Consider the following 25,876-nt stretch of genomic DNA (forward strand, 5'->3'; position numbering starts at 1 on the left):
GCACCAGGAAGGGCATTTTTGTGGAGAGATAGAATTATTTTCTATCACCACAGTGCGAGGTGCTGGAAATTAGGTAGCCCTGGTAATGTGGACATGTGTTTCTGGGTGTCGTTTTTTAAAAATATTTTTTTTAAAAAAAATCATTTCTTTATTTATTTGGTACAGGGTCTCACTATGCATCTTGGACTCATGGTGGTCCTCCTATCTCAGCCTCCCCAGCACTGAGATTACAGGTGTAATCCCCAGCTTCAGTGACCTGCATGGCAGCATGTGGTACTGGGGGTGGATCCTGGGTCCTTGAGCTCCAGGCAGCCACTCAGACTGCCTAGCTTTCTCTCCAGCCCCATTTCTGGCTGTCCTTTGTCTGCTTGTTTCTGACTAGGATCTGCTTCCTACCAACACCTGCCCAGTGTATGGGTCCTCTGAGCTGTCATCCTATGGTAGGAGTTCAGCTCATCAATGAAAAATTGTTGGTGGAAAGCACACTTGCAAAATAAGACAAAAATTCTTGAAAGAACAAAATCTTGATAAAGTTTAAAACGGCAAAATTTGGAATCAGAAAATTGAAAGTGGCTCTAGTAACTATTAACAATGATTCCCTGTGGCAATAATTATAACCAGTAAAAGTTGACAGGGTTGAACAAGTAACCAGTGAGCAAATCTTTGTCATAAATTTTAGTCAATCAGGAGTTGACCTTATGAACATAACTTCAGATTTTAGTAGGAAAAAAAAACAGTAATTCTTTCATGTTGAGGTGTTAGACTACTGACCAAGGAACTAAGAATATATGGTCAAAAAATACTTTTCTTAACAGGAAGGCATCCATATATCATTAACACATCGTCTAAATATCAATAACATTGCATGGAAGAACCTTCAGTAAGTTCTTGGGGTTCATAATAACAATGTATAAAGAAGTCTTGGTGGCATACTCTGAAAATATCCTTTATTGGGCTCTTTGTATCAAAAGCACTGAGCTATTACATGGAAATGTCAAATACAAGAATTGTTCTGTATCATTAAAGCTGAAGTGGCCTTTCCTTATCCTAAATTTATGGAAACCCCTATGGGCTCTTCATGGTCTATCCTATGATGCTCATAGGGAACGCCTACTTCTTAGAGTGAAAGTAGAATAGTTATCTGTGAGAATAACTAGGATAATATACAATTATATAATATTTATTTTTTACAGCCTACCTTCTGGCACAATTCCATTTCTATAACCTATACTTTAGAAATACAGAAAAATGCACAAAAATATATACAGGGAAGTTTGTTGTAACATTGTCTCTGCAAGAAATTGAGGGCTGGGGAGGTAGTTCAGTGGAATAAGTGCTTGCCTGGCAAGCACAAGGTCCTGAGTTTGATCGCTGGAACCAGAAAGAAAGAAGAAAGAAAGAAAGAAAGAAAGAAAGAAAGAAAGAAAGAAAGAAAGAAAGAAAGAAAGATTGAACAGAATGTAATTAAGTGGCACAACCATAAAATGGAATGTATCTACGAACATTCCAAAAAAAAAAAAAATCAAGGAAAATCCTCATAATATATTGAATATAGAAAAAAGAAGGTGCACACACACACACTCACATACACACACTCACACACATACACACACTCACATGCACACACACTCACACACACTCACACACTCACACACACATACACACACTCACACACATACACACACTCACATACACACACTCACACACACTCACACCCACTCACATACACACACACTCACATACACAAACACTTACACACACTCACACACACACTCACATACACACACCACACACACTCACATACACACACTCACATACACACGCACACACACACACACGCACACTCACACACACACACACACACACCGAGGAAATGTACTAGCATGCAGCTTGCCTATCTCTGGACTGGGGCTTGTAAATGGCTTCCATTATCCTGTGTGCTTTCCCTTATTTTCTCCTGTGAGCATGCACTCCTTTTGTAAATAGAGGCCCACTTCCGCTAGCCAAAGAACGCATAGCACCCAGCCTTTCAATAGCAGAGCAACAGCAGCAGACTACTTTGCATGAAGTTACCAGTGTCCTCTTCAGTGAAGACAGTTTTTCCAGAAAAGACTTTGCTTCCTATCTGTACTTGTCCAGGGCTAAAGTAGGGCCCATCCAGCCTGTTGTCTTTGCAGAGCTTGGTGAGGATTTCTGTGGGCTTGGATGTGTCCCTCCAGGCATTGTATCCCTCTCTGAAAGGCAGAGAAAGGGTGAGTGGGGGGAGGCCCGCTTTCCCCTGGAAAACACATTTTGAGATCCCCGTTACACAGGTGGCCCCGGTGCGCCCTACGCGGCTCCCTGCAGATCCCCTCGCCATTCTGCACCGCTGCAGCTAGAGATTTTATTTTTTCTCCCTTCTGGCCAAACACCTTTGTATGTGTGCAGCTCTGAGTACGTTCACGTAACACTGGACTTGGGAGCAGCCTCACATGACAAATCCTTGGCAGCTAGTTCTGCTGTTTTAAAGTAATGCAGTTTTCCTTAAAAATCACCTGAAGTGAAATTCACATAAAAGTGACCGTTTTAAAGTTGACTAGTTCAGTGGCATTTGGCATATGCACACCGAGGGGCAATCAGTACCTCCGTCCAGTTCTGAAAAGTACCCATCACCCCAAAAGAAAGGCTGGAGAGCATACTCCTCTTGGCAGATAATTATCGCCTAGGTTTTTTGTCATGTGTACAACAGTCATTTGATGCTAATTCCATGAGGAAAGCATTGCTCATCCTTTCAGTTTCTCTGCTTCTTTCTTCTTTTCTCCCACAAAAAAATTTGTTAACAACTTGGGCTACCGGTAGGTGGTCTTGAGATGATGTTTCTCTAAGCAATGATTTTCCTAGGGGTGAGTTTCTACATTTTTCCAATTCTTTTTTCCCTTAAAAATAGCTGTTTAGTTAACAATTATCAACTTGCAATGCCATGTCTTCCAAGGACTATAACAAGGATAAGATTGAATGCTTCTGCTCACGGAGGCAGGAAGTTCATCAGAATTCAGCTTGCTCAAGCACTGAAATAAGCTGAAACATGCCTCATAAAACAGTGATATGTGAAGATTCTGTGAAGTCATCCACATCAGCTTCAGAGCTACACACAGGCCTTTCCAGAAACACATGCACTTATCTTACATACAATTTTTTAGTGAAAAGATTTCATTTCCCCCAGCTAATCTGTCTGGTCCCAGGCAGGTCCACTGGGAGGAAATACTCTGACCAAAGCTTGTGCCACATTAGACTGTGGCCACCTACTTTGATTTCAAAGTAAGAATCGCTAATCAACTTGAGCAGAATACTTCTAGCTACTTGGAGAGCCATGCAAATACCTCAGGGGTCTTATGAATTCACTAAACCAGCTCTCTAGGGTCAGGTAATAGCTAACCAGGCAGAGAACGCCTGAAAATCTTGCCAAGGAAGAAATAGATTCTTGATTCTGTTATACCTGTAGGGCATTACATTGGGTTATGACAACCCATCCCACACTTTTTTCTACTGTGCATTTGTACTTTAGCATAATAGCAGCTGGCTGTGCATCTCAGTATCTGCACCTGGGAGATACAGGGAACAATTGTTGCTTACCCACTTGGTACAGTGGATGGTAAGGTGTATGCACATGGGAAGAACTATAAAACTAGAGTCTTTATCCACATAATGTTCTATCGTACATGCTTCGTGTATGTTTACCTGAGCATCACGGGGGGTAAAATACACCCACACCACTCTTCTGTTATATAAACATGTATTTTACCATAATGGAATGTGGTTGTGACTCACAGTAGTTGTATCTGAGGAAAGAAAACACCCGTCTATGCATTTATCCACTTGGCAGACGCATGTCAAGGTGAGCGCCAAAACAGCACAGCTAAGTTTTACTCATGAAATACTCATTGCTAAACTTCGGTACTTTAATCAACTGATATAGACACAGGGAATGCACACCTCCTCCAATCAGATGAAGAAGAAAACAGTAAATGTTAGTATATATTTGAGTCAGAATGGTACAAAATGGTCATGTAACTAAATGAAATGATCCAATGTTAGAACTACATTCAAAAATATAGTGAGGATACTCACAGGGGTGAAATCTATTGGGTGTAATGCCAGTACTGCCATTCAGTATTGGAAATTGTTTGCAACAGATGAAATGCTACAAGATGTTGTGAAATATACAGGTGCTGAAATATGAGTAAAACATTCTGTACTGGTTGATGTATTGTGTCAACTTGATAGGTTTACAAGTTTAATTAAGTGACTCAGCAGACAGCCAGGGTTCTTAGTTTATGAACATCCTCATCCTGTGCAAGAGGAAGGCATGGACATTGTGTGAGTTCTACACCCCCACCCCAGGGTATCTTGTTTATAATACAAGCAGGGGTGAGACACTGGCTAGAAGCCACAGCTGCTGCCCTTCACTCTGCTCTTCGCTGTTTTCTGCTGCCATAAACTTCTGCCCTCTACTGTGTGTCACTCTGCCTGGGAGCCAGCCAAGTATAGACTAAAACCTCCACAAACTGTGAGCTTAATAAACCTTTCCTTCCTTAATTTTAGGTGTCAGGTGTTCTGTCCCAGCAACACATAAAAAGTAACTGAAACAAATTCTGTATCAACAACGCTAAAAAATGCATTTATTATGACATTTCACTAGCTGAATTGAATGTGTTGATGCCGTATTTTGCTTAGTAGGTCTAAGACCAGAGTCATGAAAAGTACTTAGGAGGGCTTTCTCATGGTAATCGCAGGAATATAAAAGCTTATGGAAAAGCAATGTGAGAGGGATTGGGGTTTGTAGAATAACACTAAGATTTAGTTTCCCTCAAAACTGCCTAAGGTTTGATGACAAAACCACTCACCAAGAGAGACAAAGAACTGATAATCTGCTTCTGTCTACTCATTGTTTGAGATTTGTGGGTAACTCAAACAATTTACACACCACCTGAATGTATGACTATTGAAGAGCATCTTGCAGGATGTCATGGTTCTTGTAGCTTGAGGCAGTATATGCCCAAACAGCCTTCAAAATATGGCATAAATATTTATGCACTTGTAGACTTAAAGACTTATCATGCTTTGCATCCATGATAATGCAGCTTTATGACAAAATTTGTATTATTCTCCTAGTATTTGGGGTGTGAATTGAGCCAGGCATGGGAGTGCACACCTATAATTCCAGCACTCTGGAAGGTTAAAGCAAGAAGATCACGAGTCCAAACCCAGCCTGAGCAACTTAGAGACTTAGTAAGATCCTGTTTCAAAGTTTAAGAAGGTGCTGAGGATATAGCTTAGTATAGGTGCCCCAGTTCAATATCCAGTACATAAAAGTGTTAATTGACATGACCTCTCTGGAAGATCATTTGGACATTTTGGACACAGATATATTAAAAGTCCTTAAAATGTGCATTTTCTTTAATGGACTACTCCACATTGATGGATGAATACAGTGGTACATTGGTTCATGAATTTGATTCTTTTCATGATTCTGGTCACCAACTGAGTTAGAAGAGAACCAAATCAAATTCAGTGGTCAGGTTCAGTGCTGACTTTATGGGAAATTTCAGTGAGTCCTCATCCCATTTGGTTTGCCTCCAAAATCATAGAGAATTGAGTTCATGAACTGAGGTACTACTGTGTCTAGCAAATTATCAGAGAGGTATGCAATGGCTTTTGCATGAGAATGCCTATAGCAACAATATTTATAAAGTAATAAAAAAATATAAATGACCTACAGTTTAGGAAAACAAATTGCCATACTATTTCACAATAAATTCATATGATAGAATACCATAAAGTTATTAAATTAATGATTATTAACAATATTAAATAGCATTTTAAAGCACTTAAAATATAAAGGTAAATACAATAAGCAGGTTACAAACTTCAGTAAGTAGTATGCAGGAGAAAACAACATAGAAAAAATACTAAAAGGAAATATATAAAAGCACTTATGCAAATTACTTCAGGGCAAAATAATTTGTAGTTACAATTCCTAAATTTTCTACAATGAATATGTAATATTTTATATTCAGGAAAACATTTTACAATTACATCATACAATATCAGTTAATGTTTTATATTTTGTAGTTGAAATATATGTTATTTTAAACATATTGGCTACAACATACTCTAAAATAAAGTAAAACGGGTAGTCTAGATTTTAAATATAGTAGAATACAAAATGTTTGCAAGGAGCAGAATTGGATATATTCTTCCTTTATTGTAAAATGAAGGCAACACCTCAGTAGGTTGAAAGAACTGAATGGGATACTGATGTGAGCTCTCAGGACGGCGACTGGGATACCATAAGCACTCAGAACATTATTTACAGAATGCAGCATTTAAATTATATTCAGCGTTCTTCTTTTGATGTCATTCCCCACCTGGCGATGATGACCACCAAGCACAGCTGACTGAACAAGCATGTTTTGGTGTGATTCTGGAAAACCTTCTTTGACTCTAAAGCTGCCTTCCCAGCCCCAAGGACCTCAATACATGCAGAGCGCATCTGAGCACTTACAACGGAGCCTGATCGGCCTCCTTAAAAATGGACCATAGGAGGCAGAGCCCAGAGCTCTGGCCTCAGAACACCCACACTGTCTCCATGAGAAAAAGAGCTTACACTTCATACTGGCTCTGTAGGCCACAGATAGCTCGGTGTTTGCTGTAGAAGCGATTCTCCAGGTCAATCTTGGTCTCACCAATGAGGTCATCTGTCCCAATCATGTCATGGTCGTAGATGAGGACAGTGAGCAGGGACTCCTTTGGGAATGTGGCTTGGATCTCAAATGACCTGCAATCCAGGCAAAGGGTTCAGGAGTCAACAGTGTTTAATAATACAAAGAATTTCCCCCAGCTTTGCCTTTGGCTCACCTGCTGTTCATATAAATCCCACAATTCAGCACTTGTGTTAAGACTTATTTAATTTCTCAGTGAGATGTAATCAATTTCCTGTTCTTTTCTCAGTTTCTATTAGCCAGTTTCTTTTGTGAGCTTTATCTTGCAGCCTTCAGCTAGGAATTTCGGCCTCAGACAGGAATGATTTTCAACTTCCTGGTTGTGAAACTTAAGGGAAATATGTTTTTGGTTTTGGTTTTGGTTTTTACTCTCTTTCAGGCTCTTTGTGTATATGAAGATGACTAGGTCTTCTTTATAGTGATTGGTAGTACAATGGATTTTTCACGCTACTGAGTTTCAGCCTTACAGCAGATGCTTGAGTGAAACCTTGCATTCCAAAGAAATGTCCTCTTAAAAATGAAGTGTTTCTCCAGGTATTATATACTATATTCTCTTTGAAACAGGATGGGCTGGAATCACAGGCCAGAAAAAGGGAAGGAGAAGGTGGGCCCCTTAGTCCCCTGCATGTCCCCAGTGCTTTCTGGGCTGTTGTCATCATGCTCAGATCCACTTAGCCCTGACACTTGCTCCCCAGCACAGCTCTGTAATCACAGGCCTCGGATGCCGGTCTGCCCGGAAGCCAATTTGCCCTCCCCAGAGAGCAAAAGCAGAGCTGCTGCTGGGCAGCTCTGGAACGGGAACTGACAGAAGTGGCTCTAGCAGGCCAAGGGTGTGGCTGCACAGGCAGAAAACTACGTGTCTCCTTTCCATGTGCCTTCTTCCATCAGGCATAGTGTGGTGCACCTGGGATCTCAGCTTTGGATTCTAAGCTTAATTGGCATTCCTGGAGACCCTACAAGGAAGCCTCCAGCAGCTTCCCTTGGACTCTTCATCATCACGTTGTCTCTGTGGAAAGACTCAGTAAGGTCTTCACTATGTTGGCAACCCAGACAGAGAACTTGGTCTCTTTGGCGCACCTCCACCTCCTGTGCTCACAGATGAACCTTGCCTCAACTTAAACTGCAGCTGTCATTCAAAGAGTCACCAAAAACAACCACCATGGCTGGAATTCAGTCACTCGGACAAACTGGTGCCTGTCAGCTTGTGGGTCAATGCCATTCCTTTGTTAGATGCAATGTTAGCTTAAGAGACAAAGAATCAAGAAATGAGCAGAAACAGTGAGAGCAGAGCCTCTGGACTTTGGAGCAAAGACGCGCTATCCCTTTGTCCCTTCATTTATTCTTTAGCTCAGCCATTTGTTCACGTGACATTCATTACGCATCCACTATTTTCTACATTTTTCTGATAAGTAGATGGTTTCTGAGTAAATTAGGCAGACAATAAAGTGACTAAATGAGATGCAGGGCTTATTAAGGGGAAGATGTTGGGAGTATACCTGGCTGAAAGGAAGAGTAAGGACGTGAAGAGGAAGTGTTTTAGCTGGGGCTGGAGTGAAGGCAAGAGTCCTCCCAGCTCCAGATTCACACAGCTTCTAAGCTGAGTGTCTGACCCAAGCAGCTCAAGTTCCCTCGTTGTACAGTCTCCACACATCTCTCCTTTAAAGCACTCTGCACACTAGAAATTCTATGTGTGTCTGATGTTTTGGTTTGTGCTTGCTTCCCACATGAGGGCATCGCTCCCATGGAAACAGAGCCATGTCCCCTCTGTACTTCTCCAGGGCTTGACACGGTTTCTGCTGAATGACCATCTGATGGGACAAAAACAACACTCACAGCATGGTGGTCAATATAATGTGTCAACTTGGCTGGGCCCCAGTCTTCAGCCATTCAAACACTAATCAGGCGTTGCTGTACAGGTATTTTGTAGATGTAATTAACATCTATAATTAGTTGACTTCAAGTTAAAAAAGATTGTCCTTGGCAATTTAGGTAGGTCTGATTCAATCAGCTGAAAGGCTTAAAAACAATATGAGCGAATGAAAAGCAAAAACAATACAGAGCTATTGCTGGGATTTGAACTGTGTCTCCTCTAAATGGTATGTTTAAATCTAATACCTGGTACCACTGAATGTGATTTTAGCTGGAAATAGTATTTCTACAGAGGTGATCAAGCAGAAATGAGGACGCACCCTAGGCCCACGACAGGCAAGTTTAAAAAAGGTAGAAACATGGGCTGGCAAGATAGCTCAGTGGTCTAAAGCACCTGCTTAGGCAAGCTTAGGCAGGCGCAGGGACCACAGTTCGATCCCCAGCACCACGTGCCTCACCAGCCCACCCCCAGGGCATGAAGAGCCAGCCACAAAAAAATAATTAATTAATTAATTAATTAAGAAACATAAAAAGGTGGAAATAACACAGCGACAGAAGTGCAAAAATGGAGGATAAAGTGAAAAAGCCCAGCAGGGTGAGGGGAACTGAAGCTGTGGCAATACATCTGCAAACAATGAGCACCAAGGATTGCCCAAAGCCCCGGGAAGCAGGCGAAAGCTGGGAAACAAAGGCTCTTCTTAGTTACTTCTTTCATTGATGGGACAAGACAGCTGACACCCAAAGTTAAAGGAGAAAAGTTATTTAGGCGCACAGTTTACACAAGTGTCAGTCCACAGTAGGATGGCCCCAGAGCAGGGCGGCATGGCGGAGGAGACACACTTCATGGGGGTGAAGCGGAGCACAGCAGCGGCGGCAGCAGCAGCGGACCAACAGTGACCCAGCAGTGTTTCTGCCCCTTATATCCTATACAGGCCGCCTCCTCTTAGGTCAGCACCATTATCAAGTCCAGCATCCTACCCTTGACCCCAGCATCACACACCCTAGATCCAGCCACCTCCCCAAAAGCCCCACCTATGACTGCATGAGGCTGTGGGGGACAGCTAGATATAAGCCGTGACAGCCTCCTTCACAGCTCACGCTGCCAAAACTGAAAGTGCAAGTCAGGACAAAAATGTAGAATGTTGTTAAATAGGAAAAAAATGTCCAAATGGGAAGGGGAATTACTGTGTGGGAAGGGGAAGGGGAAAGAAAGAAAAAAATGATGGGAAAAGAAGGAAAAAAATGGAAACAAAGCAAAAAAATAAAGAGGGGAAACAGGACTGAAGAGAAGGTAGGATAAGGGGGGAATGAATCAAGTTATATCACATACACTACTAATTCCCTATAATGAACAGAATCATTATGTTCACCTAAAAATGTACAATAAGCTTAATTTAAAAAGGGACTTATACTGCTGACAGGCTGATTTCAGATTTGTAGTCTCTAGAACTGCAGATAATCCATTTCTGTTGTTCTAAGCCAACCAGTTGGCACTATAAAACCAACAAGTAGTGTGTGGTGTGGTGTGTGTGTGTGTGTGTGTGTGTGTGTGTGTGTGTACAAACCCATGCAGTCCACAGTCTTCCTGTGGCAGAACCCTGGCTGCTACTCATAGTCCCTGCAGCATCCCATCCCCTCTCCACTCTGGACTTCACATGGCCTGCTTCCTAGAACACCATCTCTCATCACCATGGTACCTCAAGAGATCCAGGTGCCCTCCCAGTGTTTGCGCAGGATTTGCTGTACTCCATAGAAGCCTTAGAAGGTATAGACTAGCAGAATCAGAGACAAGGTAGATTTTAAACAATGGTGAGGAACCAGTGGAGTCCTGCAGGTAAACCAGGAAAAGAAGAATCCCATGGTGAGGCCACAGCAAGTGTAGAGGCCTACAGGAAGGAACAAACCAGAGGAGAGGCACCGCCGTCTTAGTGACCCATAGCCCAGACCCATGGGAATCATTTTATGCATGTTGATTCTCAAGACAAGGAGATGACAGAGGATATTTGGGAAACCATGGGAACTGTAAGCAACTGCCAAACCCTGTGGACATGTACAACCTCGTCATATGCAAATGACACAGCACCATCAAATCCCATCGGCACATGCTTGGGGTGTTGTCTGAGCACGAATTTACTCACTCACTAATTCATTCCATAAATAATTATTGAGCACTTTCTGCATGCCAAGTCGTGTCTTGGGTGCTGGGGATGTGGCACTGACCAGATGGGACCAAGATCATGCTCAAACAGTTGTAACCTTCTACTGTGCAAGTGGCCAATAAACACTTAATGCATCAATGCATGGCAGAGGCCATGAAGGAGAAAGTAAGGCAGGGCAAGGCACCAGACATTAGGATGGAGGCTGAAGCTTCCTCACATGAATACTACAGCAATGAGATCAAAAGTAGGGGCTTTAGACCCAAGGTCAGAGCCCACTGCTGTCCCTGTGAGAACATTCTAGAACTGAACTGGCAATTTGTCCCTGAGCAACAATTAAATACACGTCCCACAAAACTAGTCTACCTGGAGAAGTTTTGGCGAAGCCCTGCAAAGCCAAAGGCAGGAGGAAATAGTCCAACATCCTCTTCTTTGTTTTCTGTGGCCACATTGGAGGTAAATAAAACCAGTCTAATTTGTGGCACTGTGGCAGGGACAAATTGCCAGTTCAGTTCTAGAATGTTCTCACAGGGACAGCAGTGGGTTCTGACCTTGGGTCTAAAGCCCCTACTTTCGACCTCATTGCTGTAGTACGCATGCAAGGAAGCTTCAGCCTCCATCCCAAAGTCTGGACGTGTATTCAATCTCTCTAATTGTGGGACGTGTATTTAATCCTTCCAGCATGAAGCACTTGGTTTCATTAGTGGCAGGTAATGATAAAGGTCACCCGGCTCAGGGGAGAAGGGTACATTCCCTGGCACTGCCGCTTTAGTCATCCACATGAGTCTGCAGAGGCAGGATAGTTTACTGCCTCATTTCCCAGGAGCAATAAAATCTAAGCAGCGGACGCTGATCAAATGTCAGAGGGTTCAACATGATTACAAATGAGTCAAGATATTTAAATGACACTGAGAGAGATTTCACCCTGTGTTCCTAGTTAACCAGGAAAAAAAAGGAATTGAATATACCCAAAATACGTCTGCTGCTACAACTCCCGAGGAGAAGGGGAGGGAGCGCTGTGCTTTGTGTTGATTCTGTGCTAACACAGCAGGCTCCAGTCTGCACACGTCCCTCCAGAAGAAACGGAGCCAGAGTCAGCGTGGCTTTACAGATGAGCAAAGGATCAGAGGGGCTCAGTCCTCTGCACGAGGTCACCCTGCGTGGATGTGGCAGAGGGAAACCCAAGGGGCTTTGACTTCAAGGTCAGCACTAGCCAGCAGGGCGAGCCCACGGTGGGCACATCAGCGTCTGACCACCCGATCAACAAGAGAGGTGGGGTCTACCCAAGCATGCGCAGAGACAGTGGATTTTAACACTTTTCAGGAAAGCAAAATAATTGGGGGATGCAGTTCAACTTTTTGATCCCAGAGGTCCCCTTCCTTAAGTAGCAGAATGATGCGCTGGGAAAATCTCTCTAGCAGAAAGCAAAAGACCAAACATCTGGTCACTTCTCTTTGAACTGTGAGCTTCGTAGACTTTGCAGGAGTTTGCTTACCATTTATAGAGAGGAAGTCTGCTCTTTACACTTGCCCAAAAGCCAGGTGTAAAATCTGACAGTCCCTCAGGGTGCCTCAAACTTAAGATGTGGGAAATGATTACTAGAATACTCTGTGTGTTCAGATCGCCGAGTCCCATGAAATTACTGAGGGGACCACAGAAAAAATTCTCTTTCTCCATGAACATAGGTTTTATTAGCTGTTGTTAAGGGCAGAAACTAGGATTTAACTTCCTATCACTAATTTACCCAAGACTCTCCCATTCCATCACACACACACACACACACACACACACACACACACACACACACCACAACCCTCCAAGAAACAAGGAAATGCAGAAACCACAAGGAAATGCAGAAACCACAACACAAACTAGATGGCCACTGACCTTCCAAATACCGGATTCAGCTGCTTGGGGATGTATTTATCCCGGTCTTTGATTTCTGTCTGGCCAAGTCTGAGAACGATGTAGGGGTCTGATTTGCCATCTGGATCAGCTGGGCTAAGATTAAATGCCTGAAGAGGAAGAAGAAAACCCCCTTTGTTCTGCCAACTCCACACTGGCTGCACACAGGCTAATCCAGTGCTTTCATAAATACACACCCAAGTGCTAGCTCCAGACACTTTGATTTAATGAGCCCTGGGCTTTGGGATTCTTAAAAGCTTCCTAGTGCAGCCAAGATCACTGGTCACTTCTCTTTGAACTGTGAGCTTCATAGACTTCACAGGCATTTGCTTACCCTGTTTATAGGGAGGAAGTCTGCTCTTTACACCTGCCCAAAAGCCAGGTGTAAAATCTGACAATCTCTCAGGGTGCCTCAAACTTAAGATGTGGGAAATGATTACTAGAATACTCTGTGTATTCTGCTTTAGCTTCTCATTTTATTGCTAAAATAAAAATTATAGGGCCAGCTAAACAGCTCAGCGGATTAAGGCACCTGCATGCAGGCACAGGGGCCAGGGGCTTGATCCCCAGATCTGCTGTGTTGGCCCTGCCCCCAGGGTGCACTAAAATGGCAATTGAGCCTGGGCGTGGTGGCGCATGCCTGTAATCCCAGCTGTTGGGAGGCTGTAAACAGGCAGATCAGTGTGAGTCCGATCTAGTAGTGAGACCCTGAACACCCTGTAGACCCTTCCCTAAAATTTACACTGAAGTTCATCCTCGCTTTGTGTCGTTGTCTCAGTAGAAAGCTGTTTGACACAGTCATGGGAACATCAGGACCTGGAGGTCCCAGGATGAAATCGAATTCCAGTTCCAAGCAGCTGCATGGTCTTGGACAAGTCACATTGCTGCTGTGCCCTTTCAGGGAGGTCATTGCCCTGTCCAGCGCCAGTGGTCACTGAACCCCTGACCCGTCAGTCTTCCATTTGGCAGGCACACATGACCTAGTCCCAGTCATGAACTCCAATCCAGACCTGCTGGTGCTCAAGCTACAAACAGTGAATACTTGGTAAGCAGAGGCCATGGTGGGAGGTGGGCAGGGATGGCATCGAAAAGCTAGAGGACTTCAGTGGCGGCGAAAGCTGAGTGAGAAGTAGCCCATTACTTAGGGCTTTCTCCTAGAGATAAAATGGCATAAGCCTGTAAAGCTTATGTTTGTGGATGTTCTCTTAGGCATTGTTCAACAACCCCAAACTATAAGCATTTTCAATGGGGAGAAATATGGCCTCAAATAGCTTCCCCTCTATTTCTCCTCATCACAGAATCAATGTTCATCCTCTACACAGCAGTGATCCTGACATTGATCCGGTTTTTTATCTGCCCCTGTGTTTATTCTAGTACTTTCGAATCACCACACCACTCTACGTGCATGTAATTGGCACGGGAGCGAGGACACTCTCCTGTTCTTTATCTCTGGGACACAGAACTGGGTCTTCTTAACATTTGTTGAGTGAATCGATACTAAATTCATTCACGAGCACACCCTGCAGCTGCTGGAGCTGCAAGACCCACATATGCCGATGTGGAGTAATGCGCACAGTATCCCGACAAGGACGAGAAAAGAGATGAGGAAATTTATTTCTTAATGCAGTTTGAAGCAATCTTTTAAAACTTTCTTTTGTCTTATTAAATTAAATATTTTAAAAATAATCTGTTATAGAGTTAATGACGTATTAGCGTACGAGAGACAGCCACACACACTCACTACGGCCAGAAAGATCGGTGAAAAGCAGTGGACAGGTATAACCCCAGGAACTCTCTCACACCCCAACCTAGGAGGCCACCCTGGCTTTGTTCAGGTCCTCAACCTCCCACTCAGGCCCTTTTCCTCTCTGCTGCCTCATCGGGAGCAGCCTGAGCTGCCGTCTTGCTTGTTGTCTGGAGGGCTCTCTCACACACACACACGCGCGCACACACACACTCGCACTCTCTCTCTCTCTCACACACACACACACTCGCACACTCTCTCTCTCTCACACACACACACACACACACACACACAGAGGAATGCAATAGATAACTGCTGAAGGAATAAATGAATGGGAACAGATCCTTCTCTGACCTCTGTAGACCACAGAAAGCTCTCCCTCTCTTTCCTAATATTCACACCCTCTATTTCTGTATTCCCCCAACTGTGTCCCAGAAAATCTTAGCTCTTTAGGCCTTTAAAGGTGGGAGTGGGGTGAATATGCAAATGAGTTGTAAATTTCAGGAGCTAGAGAACGAAAATGAATTATTAGATGCACTACTTTTCAAAATTACTTAAACACATGGTGTGTTTCTTGAGAATGCATATTAATTATCTTCCCTGACACAGATAACTTCCTGAATAATATCCCGTGGGTGGGTGTTTAATATGGACTATGCAGAGCTGCCAGGGTTCTGTACCAGAGCTCTGATCTTCCCAGCTGGACCACAACTTCCCTGAGGCCGACACACTGCCCTTTTCACAGCAGGTCCCCCGGGAACTCGGTGATGACACTCAACAGCAGTGGCCCTCAGATGCTAAACGGGACCTGAGAACTCCTCGACAGAAGAACATTTATTTCTCCTGTAACTTTTCAGAATTTTTATTTTGTGCTTCCTTTGTGCTTCTTAAAAAGAATGTGGACAATGTAAGCAAAGTTCCCCTAAGATCGCTACAATCCAACACAATTACGAAAATCAAGTCCAAGGACAGGATGAAAAACCCACGAACGGTGAGAGTCCATATAATTGCTTTGAGCCAAACGATTTTATGATACTTGGCCTTCTAGTTTCTGTCAATCAGGTCAAAATTTTCCATAATTAGAGCTCAATGCTCCCATTATCACACAGGGAGCGCCTAGAGGAAGTCATATTTTACTTGGAACTATGTTCACAATGAGTGTCTAACAAAGATGGTGCACAGGCCCAGCCTTGAGAGAGTCTCTCAGCAGAAGCTGTCTTGTCTGCCCAGCTTCTTACTGTCTTAACTGTGAGCTCTCTGCTTCAGCCCTACTTGGTTTCCTTTCCTATTAGTAATCCACTGATGACAGTAACTACTCAGAGAAGTCCTGAATGCCTGGAGCTGTTTTCTCTGAGTGAAAAGCCAGGAAATGTTCTTGTCACTGACTAAACTTCATAACTGTTGTAACTGAACTGTGAGCCCCCACTGCATTTGGTAAATCCCTAAACCCCAGAATGACTCCACTTTGGAGACAAGGCAGTGGCCAGTAATTATAATCAAACGAGGCCTTCTGGGGAAGGCTCTAATCTGATAGGGCTCTGTCCTTATCAGGAAGCGCAGAGCCCAGGGCTCTTTCTTCCCTCACGCACACGTGCACACACATCTGCACAGAGGAAAGACCAGCTGAGGACATAGCACAATGGCAGCCCCCAGACAGACCACACCAGAAGCCTCCCTGGCAGCACCTTGATCAGGGACTCACAGCCTGGAAACCTTAAGCAGCAAAGTTTTGTGGCTGAAGTCACCCCATCTGCGGGATCCTGTCACTTCAGCCCATACACTATTAACCCCCCAACCCAAGAACAAACAAGGACAGCTCACCGCAACGATGTACACCCTGATCAGGACCTGGACAGGGTGATTTGGTGGAATCCCTTGCTGGATTCTCAGCTGCCCCTTGTCCTCAGAGATGGACTCCTCAGGGCTTTTGTAGATGCAGAAGGAGCCCTGAAACCACAGAATGAAACACACTAGAATAAGACAGCCATAGGCCCCACCAAAAAACACAGAAAGCCTAACACCAGGAAAATGAGCCCAGCCTGGGTATCAGCGTGGCCTGGGCTGGGCTATCCTTGCCGTGTAACTGTGGACGTCCTTGGGCAGTTCATGCAAGCCGCTGGCATCTGAGCTTATTCTGGGTATGCTGATGGGTTGGGGTTGGTACGTTTAACGTCCTTGTCAGAGGACTGTGAGGTGAGGAACATGGTGGATGGGGTCCCTGTGCTCACGCCTCCCCCCTCACCTCATTCTATCCTGACTGCAGTATTCCTACTTCCAGAGACAGCTTGTGAGGACTAGAGAGGTAAGGTTCACTGCTCCAGCTGGGTTGTGTAACTAGAATTTAGATCCACATTGACAACGTATAACACCTTTGCAGCTCACCATGATGCACATTGAACAGTGGGTGGGTGGCAAATGCTAGCTGCCACTTGGTGATTCTGATACTGTGAACTAGCCAGACGAAGGGCTTGTGTGTCTGCTTAGTTTAGCTGTCCAATTGGTAGTGTGGCATGAGTCCTATATTTAGTGTGTTAGGGCTGGGCATGGCAGGGTAAAGCTCAGGGTCCCTTCAGGCAGACTCCGGCCCTGGACAGTCTACAGAACAAGCTTCGCTGGCTTCCAGCAAAGCCTGCAGCTCTGTGGTGGTTAGAGGTTAAGCGTTTTCCTCACACATCCCATGTTGGGCACCATTAGCATAACTGAGACACCACTGACACTTAGGTCAGGAGAAGCCAAGTAGTGGGCTTCACGCGGGAACCTGCCTTAAACTTGCCGATGACTCGGTCTCCATCCAGACCGTGGTCCTCCTCTGTGGACTTGCCTCGGAAGAGCTCAAAGGTTTTCACCCAGTCTTCAAAATTGTTGAATTCACTCTCGAGTTCACCATCAAATATCTTTAGAGGGAACAAAGAACATGATGCCGAGAGAAAGGAAGGCTCAGGGTTGATTTAACGAGGGATGTCAAGGTTCTCCCAAACAAACCTTTATATAAACCCCTTGAGAAAATGTAAGAGGTCATCGTTCAGTTATCTTTAACAAGATAAAGAACATGAGCTGGCTCAGTACTCCTGGGACTACTATATACTATGTATACCTATATCTATTCATCTGAGCAAGTTGGAGTTTTATAAAATATTTTTTGGTAAGCTTTTGGTTCCACGGATAAACATAGCTAACTCCCCCCCCAATTAAATATATAGGCATGAATATGACAGTCCATTTCATAGTTAATGGATGTCAATGGTTATTATACACGGACTATAGAACTTGGAAAAATTCAAATCTATGATGCTCATTAATTCTTAGCACATAGAAAGTGATGGGATATTTGTTTTTATCACAATGCATGAATTTTCCAAGTAGGCAATGATATATATGCTTTAGAAATGCAAAATGGAACTGAGTTTTGGATTTGGTAATGTGATGAGATTACTTATTCAAATTTGCTAATTACTTACTCAAATTGTCTAGCTACATACATAATCTTCATTCTTCAAATTTTTATTGCCATAAATACTCCTCTAGCTAATGTTAAGGTAGATCTAATGCAGCTGACTGTAATTGGAGTGAGAAGTCTTGCTATTTTGGGTGTGTGTACAACCACATGACGATGTCAAGCTCTGTGAGGTGAGCCCAGGGACACCCTATCGCGCGCCCTTCCAGGTCCAAGCTAAATGACCTAACCTATGTTCCTTCTCCATAGAGGGATGTAGAACATAGAAAATGAACAAGCTACATAGACTTGGTTTTACATGTTAACGTTTTCTTTTCTCTGCATCAGTGATTATAACAAGGACAAAGTAAGTTAGTTTAAGAAAGACTTTAGTTTGATCCTCACCACCACATACTACACCAGCCCCGCCCCCGTGTGTGCAGAGCCAGCCACTGAGTCCAGGCGTGGTGGCGCATGTCTGTAATCCCAGTTCTGGGGAGGCTGAAAACAGGAGGATCACTGAGTCTGAGCTGCATAGTGAGAACCTGTACCAAATACAAGAAGGAAGGAAGGAAGGAAGGAAGGAAGGAAGGAAGGAAGGAAGGAAGGAAAGAAAGAAAGAAAGAAAGAAAGAAAGAAAGAAAGAAAGAAAGAAAGAGCCTTTAGTAGGGTTGACCAAAGCACACACCTTCAAGACAGCCAGGTTGGGGATTCCATCATTTCCATCATCTTTCGGTTTCTTCTTCAGTATTTTGTCTTTTTTCTTCTTGGGGCCATCTTCTATTTCTAATACTACCTCATCTGGTTTGTTCTCTGTGGATATTCAGTGGAAATTGTTAAATGTCTCATGATATTTGAGATGAAAAGGAACAAAGCCAACCTCCCTCTTCCCCTCCTTTGGAATGTGCCATGCCCCTTCTTGAAACAAATAAAGAACCTTTCTGCAGCTGGATCACATAGCCCATATGCCACATGACTGATGGGAAGCGTAACATACAAATGCAATGTTTGCAGACCCAGCAGGGCCCGATAAACCAATGGCCTGTAGTGATGTGTGTTGTAAGGGCTCTCCATGTAGGCACACGGAGGTTGAGTTATTCACATAGCTCTTAAGGAATAGACCCAGGATGTGGATGGTTCTGAGGCACTTAGTTACATCGGCTCTCAAATGTCTTTAGGGACTAGAGATTCATCAGGTCCAACATGAGACTCAAATATTTAAGGGTCTCATGCAAAATCATGTGAATGAGATCAGGTAGTAAAATTTTAGCAGTAAACCCTGGGGGAAACTTGCCGGAGAAGCACTTCTAGCTGTGTGACTTGGACAGGTTCCTTGACCTCTTTGATTCTGTTTCATCTTCTTCAGGATAAAGAATCTATTGCTCTCTGTGACATGGAGCTGGTTGTAGAATTCTGTGTGCTGATCAGAAGTGGTCTAGCAACTACGTGGTCCACTTTCCCTGCTTCTATCCATGTCACCCAAAATGCCTAGGCTGTTTGGCATGGTATGTAATTAGGACCCACTGCTGGCTCAAACTGAGACTGTGGTCATTGCAAATCCCAGGCGCTTCTGCCAAATCGATCTATCCAATCCCTTGAAGCTTATTTGTGGAATCTAAATCCAGATCTTTACACTCACCTCTACTAAAGTTTATCATGCTGGGCTTGGCCCTTAATTCCAGCTGCTCCTCTTTTCACTCTGCCATTTCTATGTGAAGGGGAGGTCATGGGTAGGTCATGAGCTAAGGTTCAATTCCGGCACTGAACTGGAGTCAGAGGCTGGGGCTCAGCCCAGCTCAATTAGTTACCCAGCCTTTCTAAAGGGGTTTATTGAAAGTAAGTATTTATGTTTAATTATTTGACCAATCTTGCATATCTATATCTATTAATCTGAGCAACAGATTCAATGGTGAAAATGTGTAATACAACAACCATTGTTAACTTGTTATTCTTGTTTTGAAATTCTGTACCATGTGGATTGTTTTTTGTTACTATTTCTGTCTTCCTTTCTGCTATTTGCTTATACTCTTTAAAATAAAATTAAAAATAAGTTAAACATAAATAAAGCCTTGTCATTTTCCTGAGATTGCTTCTGAGTGTGGACTTTGGACAAGGATCAAGTTCTTTTTTTATTTATTTATTTATTTATTTTTATTTATTACATCTATTTATTGTGTGTGTGTGTGTGGCCAGCTCAGCCCACCAGGGGGCGGGGCTGGCTGGCATGTGGTGCTGGAGGATCGAACCGCGGTCCCTGTGCTTTGCCAAGCCTGTTTCAAGTAGGTGCTTTAGACCACTGAGCCATCTCTCCAGCCCAGGATCAAGTTTTTATACACATTTTATGGCTTCCAATTCCTCCCTATCCTACTACAATGGCCCTAGTCTGTGTCCCAGTGTCCCCGGAGTAGCTACTTACCTGGCTGTCCTTTATTCTCCTTAGTATTGCTTTCCTTTTCCTTTGAGAAAGAAGGAGACAAGGTTATTGACAACTCTTTGCCTAACTTGTCAGTCCCGAGTGCTCATAATTCTAACTCAATTATCCCAGTTTTCTGTACTCATGGGTATGCCATTCTACTTTATTTATTTATTTATTTATTTATTTATTTATTTATTTATTTATTGCAGTACCAGGGATTGAACTCAGGACCAGGCAAGTGCTTATTCTACTGAGCTATCTCCCCAGGCCCAGGGATGCCATTTAAAAGAGTATTCAAAGACCACCATCCCTTTCAAAGAAGTTCCCAGGTTGAAGCTGCCCTGGGAAGACATGGGGTGTCCTGCCTGGAAGTGCTACCAAGCTGTCGGCATCCTTGTTCTTCAAGGACAGCCTCTTCTCAGCTCCGGGAAGAACAAACTTGTTCTTCTTCTCCTGCATTTCCCAAGCACCCCCTTAGGATGCTCCATGGCCTCACATGTTGGCTCCTTGAGCTGGTTTGAGGCACTGGGGAGGCCGCGGAGAGGACAAGGACTGCACACTCACAAAAAGTGACAGCAACCAGGACAGAAGAGGAGGGGCTCAGAGGCACAAGCTAAGTTTTGTTTGTTAACATACCGTAATGTCAGTATTTGTGAGCCGTCCTAGATGAAGCTACAGTCTTTCTCAAGAATCACTAACCTCTATTCAACTATATGATGATAACATCTGACTTCTTCCTTTCAGTGAATCCTGTTCAATTTTTTTAAAAAATGAATTTAGTACAAGGGTCTACAGAGTCTTACTATGTAGATCAGACTTATAGTGACTCTTCTGTTTTCAGCCTCCCAAGCACTGGGATTACAGGTGCATGCCACCATGCTCAGGCTTAATTGCCATCTCAGTGCATCCCAGGGGTGGCGCTGGCACGGCAGGCTGGGGATCGAAGCCCGACTGCTGCACTCTGCCAAAGCAGGCACTTTAGTCCACTGAGCTTTCTAGGTGGCCCGAATCTTGCTAAATTTAATCACTGAGCTTTAATGGGCTTTCCTGACCTCTACTCCAGCCTGATGACCTGGTCCTTGTCTTAAAAATACTCCATGAGCTCAAGGCTCTGCTCTTGCTTAGGAAACCCATTAATTGTCGCCATTTGCTACGACCGAGAGCTTCCTTGACTTTAATCATTTCCCAGATGCATGTGGGACCCTGCTGGAGACCTGAGTCCCTCGACCTGGGGAACTCCAAGGACACTGACACCACTGTCACTGATGGTCACCTGTCAACAATGGCCTTGCCAGTCGCTTTTGAGCCTGACTGGGTTGCAAATCCTACAGATGCCGTGCTATACTGCACATGCTTCTAGGGTTTATAGCAAAGCTGGAGGCCCATGTCTGTTCAAGCCAGAGAGTAGGCTTTTCAGATTCAGAATTTTTATCCTGGGCTTTTTACTCCTTAGCTGTTAGCAGACCCCCTACTGGAGTGGAACCTATACACACAAGAATGTAGAGGACACATGTGGATGTTAGGCAAGAGAAAATGCTGTGTGCTCTGTTTGAGTCATTTGATTGTCACAGGCAGGGGACACTCTACCTTTTGTGCTTTCTGCAGGGAAGCATAGTACTTAGACCACCAGTCAATGACATTTTCAGCAGATTCATCCGCTATGGTCCTCTTTTTCCTTTTAGTGGATCTCCGGGAAGGCTTCCTGACATCCTACCAAGGAACGAGGGCTGAATTATTATCCGGGCCACATTTCATTGGCTAACTGGGGAAGTGAACATGTTGGTACCCACTGGGAGATGCAGAGATAGCTGTTGGTTTTGTGGAAGCAGCTTTCTGTGTTGGTTCAGTAAAGGAAGGCTTGACCACCTAAACCCATTCATTCCTTCATGCAGCAAACACTCATTCAGTAGATGTGACACACTGTGGCTTGCGGGTGCAGGGTGGGAACTGAGTAGAGCTCAGTGGAGGAGGGGAGCATGCAGTGGAGAAGTGGCAGCCTGTGACTTAACACGGTACAGCAGAAAGGGCATCAGCATCATGCGATCTGGGCTACAAAGCTTAAACAACTAATACAAATTTTGTGATTCTCAGTTTCTTCAATAAAAGGCAACAATACCCACCTACTTCACTGTTGTGAGGACCATGTGGCATAATGTAGGCAATTCCCCTTTAGCTTCATTTCTGACTTCAAGAGGTGCAAAGAGAAGATACCCACAGATGATGAGGTAGGTGACCCCGGGATACACACATGCAGAAAGGAAGCATTTGGGGCTAGGCTGTGCTGTGTTGGCAGCTACCACTGTACAACCCTTCACACCTCCATCATCCCACCTTCCCCAGCATCTTCTTGAGTACCTACTGTGTGCCATGCATTCTGGGAAGTGCAGGGAAATGGAGAGATTTGCTATCAGAAACTCATCTCTGACCTTTTGGCTTACAGTTTCATATTGTCAACGAACACTCAAACTGCAAATGTCAGCATAGAGGCAGAAATGATGGTGAGAAGCTAGTGAGGGCTCACAGGTGCCTACTGGAGGGAGGAGCTGCAGACAGCCCGGGCAAATGTCCAGTAACTTGCCGTGCACTTTATTTCCATTTTTACTATTCACTGCACAGGCAGTTTTTTTTTCTGTTTAAGACTTAAAATAGTCTTAGATTTTGCACTCAAATTTATGACTTAGAAAAGTTAGCCATAAAACAAGGGTTTTTGGTTCTTTGTATACTTTTCCACCTTTCCCTCCAGAATCTCAGGTAATTGAGGATGAGAAACCTTACTCCTCTTCACAATCCAAAGGCACGTCTGTGTGGCCCCATGCACCCTGGTACAAAGCAGGCTCTAAATATGTGTGATAGTCCTGGGTGAAGAAGCCATAATCCCTCAAGGATAATGACTTTAGCAGAGTTCCTTTTCATTCAAATGTTACTGTCACATTTGACTAGCATTTTGATTTCATACTGATTGACTTTCTGATCGTACAGCTGTGCTTTAGGTGAGTGTCAGTATACTATTCTCATCTTATGCTTGAAGAAGCAGGTCTTCAGGAATGTGAAGCTGCTGGCTCAAGGCCGTGCAGCCAGGTGGTAGGAGGGCTAGTGTCTAGATCCTCCAAGATCCTCCAGTGCAAATTTCTGGGAGCCTTGTATATATGAAGGGGGTGACTGTCTGACCTTAACTGGCCCATCTTTGGGCGCCTCCTGGGCTGCAGGCTTGTGTTCAGACTCCAGCATCGGGGACGAGTCAGGGATGTCAACCAAGACAGCTGCATGGGCCTGGGAAGAGTCTGGAATGGTGGTGGGGGGTGGCTCCACATCCATGTAGACACAATCTGTTGGGGGATCCTGGGAGGAGCTGGAGAGTCCAGAAGATTCCTTCTCTATTAACACATCTGAAATAGCTGAAAAGAGAGCATAGTCAGTCAGGGGATAGGATGGTAGTTCAACTCAGGGCCATCATTTCATGGATTTAATTCTACAAATTAGTTCTACACTCAAATATGGCAAATTCTTAACATTTCTGAACTTCATTTTCCTTATTTACACATGACAGCAGAAACACCCATTGCATGGGGAAGTGAAACGAGGCACCAGTACATAAAGGTAATTCATAAATGGTTGTGTTTTTTTTCTGGTCACTGAGAAAAATTGTAGCCACTCATGGACATTGGGGTCATGGAAATCAAGGTTTAAGCAAGGGCTTCAGGAATGATTATTTCTCCCCAGGGCATTGGCGTGGGGAGTGTTTGGACACTGCAGGAGTCAGTGAACCCCACAAGTGCAGGCAGAACTTTGGGCGCATGAGTGCATGTATGTGGCAGGGAGCAGAGGTTTATCCATGGACTTTATGAGATTCCTAGCTGGGCTAATTGCGCCACTCTACAGGCACTGCAGTGCTCTTTGCTGTCAAATTCTCTCTCTTGACTGGCTCTGTAGGATTCAGTACTAAGGACAGCTCCCAAGCAGCATCCCCAGGCTGCCAAGACCCCCAGGGCCTTTCCTTTCTACAGTTGCTGGCCTTAATATAGCAAATTCATCCAAAAAACCTCTCCTAGGTATCTACTCTGCTAGACCCAGAGACAGAGAAACCAGTAGTACAGACCAGAGATGGCAGGAACAGACAGGAGATGCAGGGAAACTTGACTTATGAGAAAGTGGGGGAGTCAAAGGGGAAAGACACGACTGGTGGATCAGCGGGTCTTTGGGGGGGGAATGGTGCACTCTTAGAGAAGTCTGCAGCTGGACACCCACCTAGCATCATGTGCAAATGCATGGGGGTGAAGTATCTACACACAAAAGCTACAATCATGAAGCTAACTGAAGACAGTATGGCATTGGTATACTTGTAACCAAGGAGACAGGAAAAGGTCCTTTAAGCCAGATTTTAAAAATATAGATTATGAAGTTCAAAACATGAGTGGATCTTATTACAGAAGAATTGAGGATTTCTGCAGACATGGAGACTGCAGGCAAGTTTTGTAGTTACTCTCCTGGGAGGAAGTGTTAGCAGTGTCTGGAACACTGAAGAGCTTGGGACTCCAAAAGCAAACTCAAGGAAGGACACGTGATGTGAGCAGAGCGCATGAGAAGGCAACCAGGCAGAGCAAGACGATCAGGGGAGCAAGGAGGCTTGCAGAGGCACAAATTCGGCATCAGTCAGAGAAATCTGGGTGCAGACACCAATGAGATGCTACTTTCCATCCACAGAAGAGCAAAACCCAAAAGCCAAACGAACCAAAAGGAAAATGCAAAAATTTGGTAACAGATTCACCTGAGGAGCGCTACTGTCACGACAATCGTATGGAGTGCCCTCTGGCTGTACTTAGTGGAATTACAGGGAAACAGTCCCTGTGACCTAGAGGGACACTTGCCTGAGAAATTCCCACGTTCCCTGAGGGAACGTGCACAAGAGCACTCATCACAGCACCACTGACAGGAGGGGGAGCCGCAAGAAGCCTTACGAAGGGAAAGGAAAACCAGAGCGTAGACGCTACAGCAAGCAGCAATAACGAGTGAGTATGTATAAGCCTTAAAACATAGCCGAAGTTAAAAGAATAGGAAACCAGCCAGCGAGAGAGCTAGTGGACTAAGCGCCTGTTTTGGCAAGCCCAGGGACCAGAGTCCGATCCCCGTTCTGCATGCTGTACCGGCCCCACCCCCGGGACGCATTGAGTCTAGGCATGGTGGTGCACACCTGTAATCCCAGTGCTGGGAAGGCTGAAAACAGGAGGATCACTATGAATCTGAGCTGCATAGTGAGACCTGGTACCAAATACATAAAAAGAAAGAACAGGAAACCAAAGGCAGTCTATCATCTATGTAGAGGAAAGGCAGCTGAGCTTTACAGGCGCCTACAGTGGGACTGGAGCTAGCAACAGGCTCAGGAAGGTGGGGGCATGATGACTGAGAAGCCTGGAATAGATCAGTGGGGTTTTGTAGCCCAGAATGCAGAAGAGCTATTCACCCAACTTGGAACACCTGACATCCAAAATGGAACAAACTAAAATAACATCAAACACAAAACCAAGAAAAATACCAGAGGGTGGAGAGACGAGGGGGGTTGGCGTATTCCAGATGTCCTCTAGAGGTGTGGAGCCT

The 25,876-nt window shown here is 44.3% G+C and overlaps 1 protein-coding gene across 4 annotated transcripts in view; it reads right to left on the reverse strand.

The window, feature by feature from the left end:
• Fer1l6 (fer-1 like family member 6) overlaps positions 1–25,876 on the reverse strand; it is a 170,277-nt gene that overhangs the window by 22,761 nt on the left and 121,640 nt on the right. For all 4 annotated transcript variants that reach the window (XM_023718786.1, XM_004634457.2, XM_023718789.1 and 1 more), the window contains 9 exons: positions 23,453–23,679; positions 21,872–21,994; positions 20,285–20,324; positions 18,557–18,681; positions 17,198–17,329; positions 16,257–16,382; positions 12,674–12,801; positions 6,647–6,817; positions 2,074–2,234 (listed from right to left, as the gene is read on the reverse strand). In XM_023718786.1, coding sequence (XP_023574554.1) covers positions 2,074–2,234; positions 6,647–6,817; positions 12,674–12,801; positions 16,257–16,382; positions 17,198–17,329; positions 18,557–18,681; positions 20,285–20,324; positions 21,872–21,994; positions 23,453–23,679 — 1,233 coding nt within the window. The remainder of the gene's footprint in view (positions 1–2,073; positions 2,235–6,646; positions 6,818–12,673; positions 12,802–16,256; positions 16,383–17,197; positions 17,330–18,556; positions 18,682–20,284; positions 20,325–21,871; positions 21,995–23,452; positions 23,680–25,876) is intronic.

The sequence above is a fragment of the Octodon degus genome, unplaced genomic scaffold, assembly GCF_000260255.1.
Source record: "Octodon degus isolate 3935 unplaced genomic scaffold, OctDeg1.0 scaffold00062, whole genome shotgun sequence".
Lineage (NCBI taxonomy): Eukaryota > Metazoa > Chordata > Mammalia > Rodentia > Octodontidae > Octodon > Octodon degus.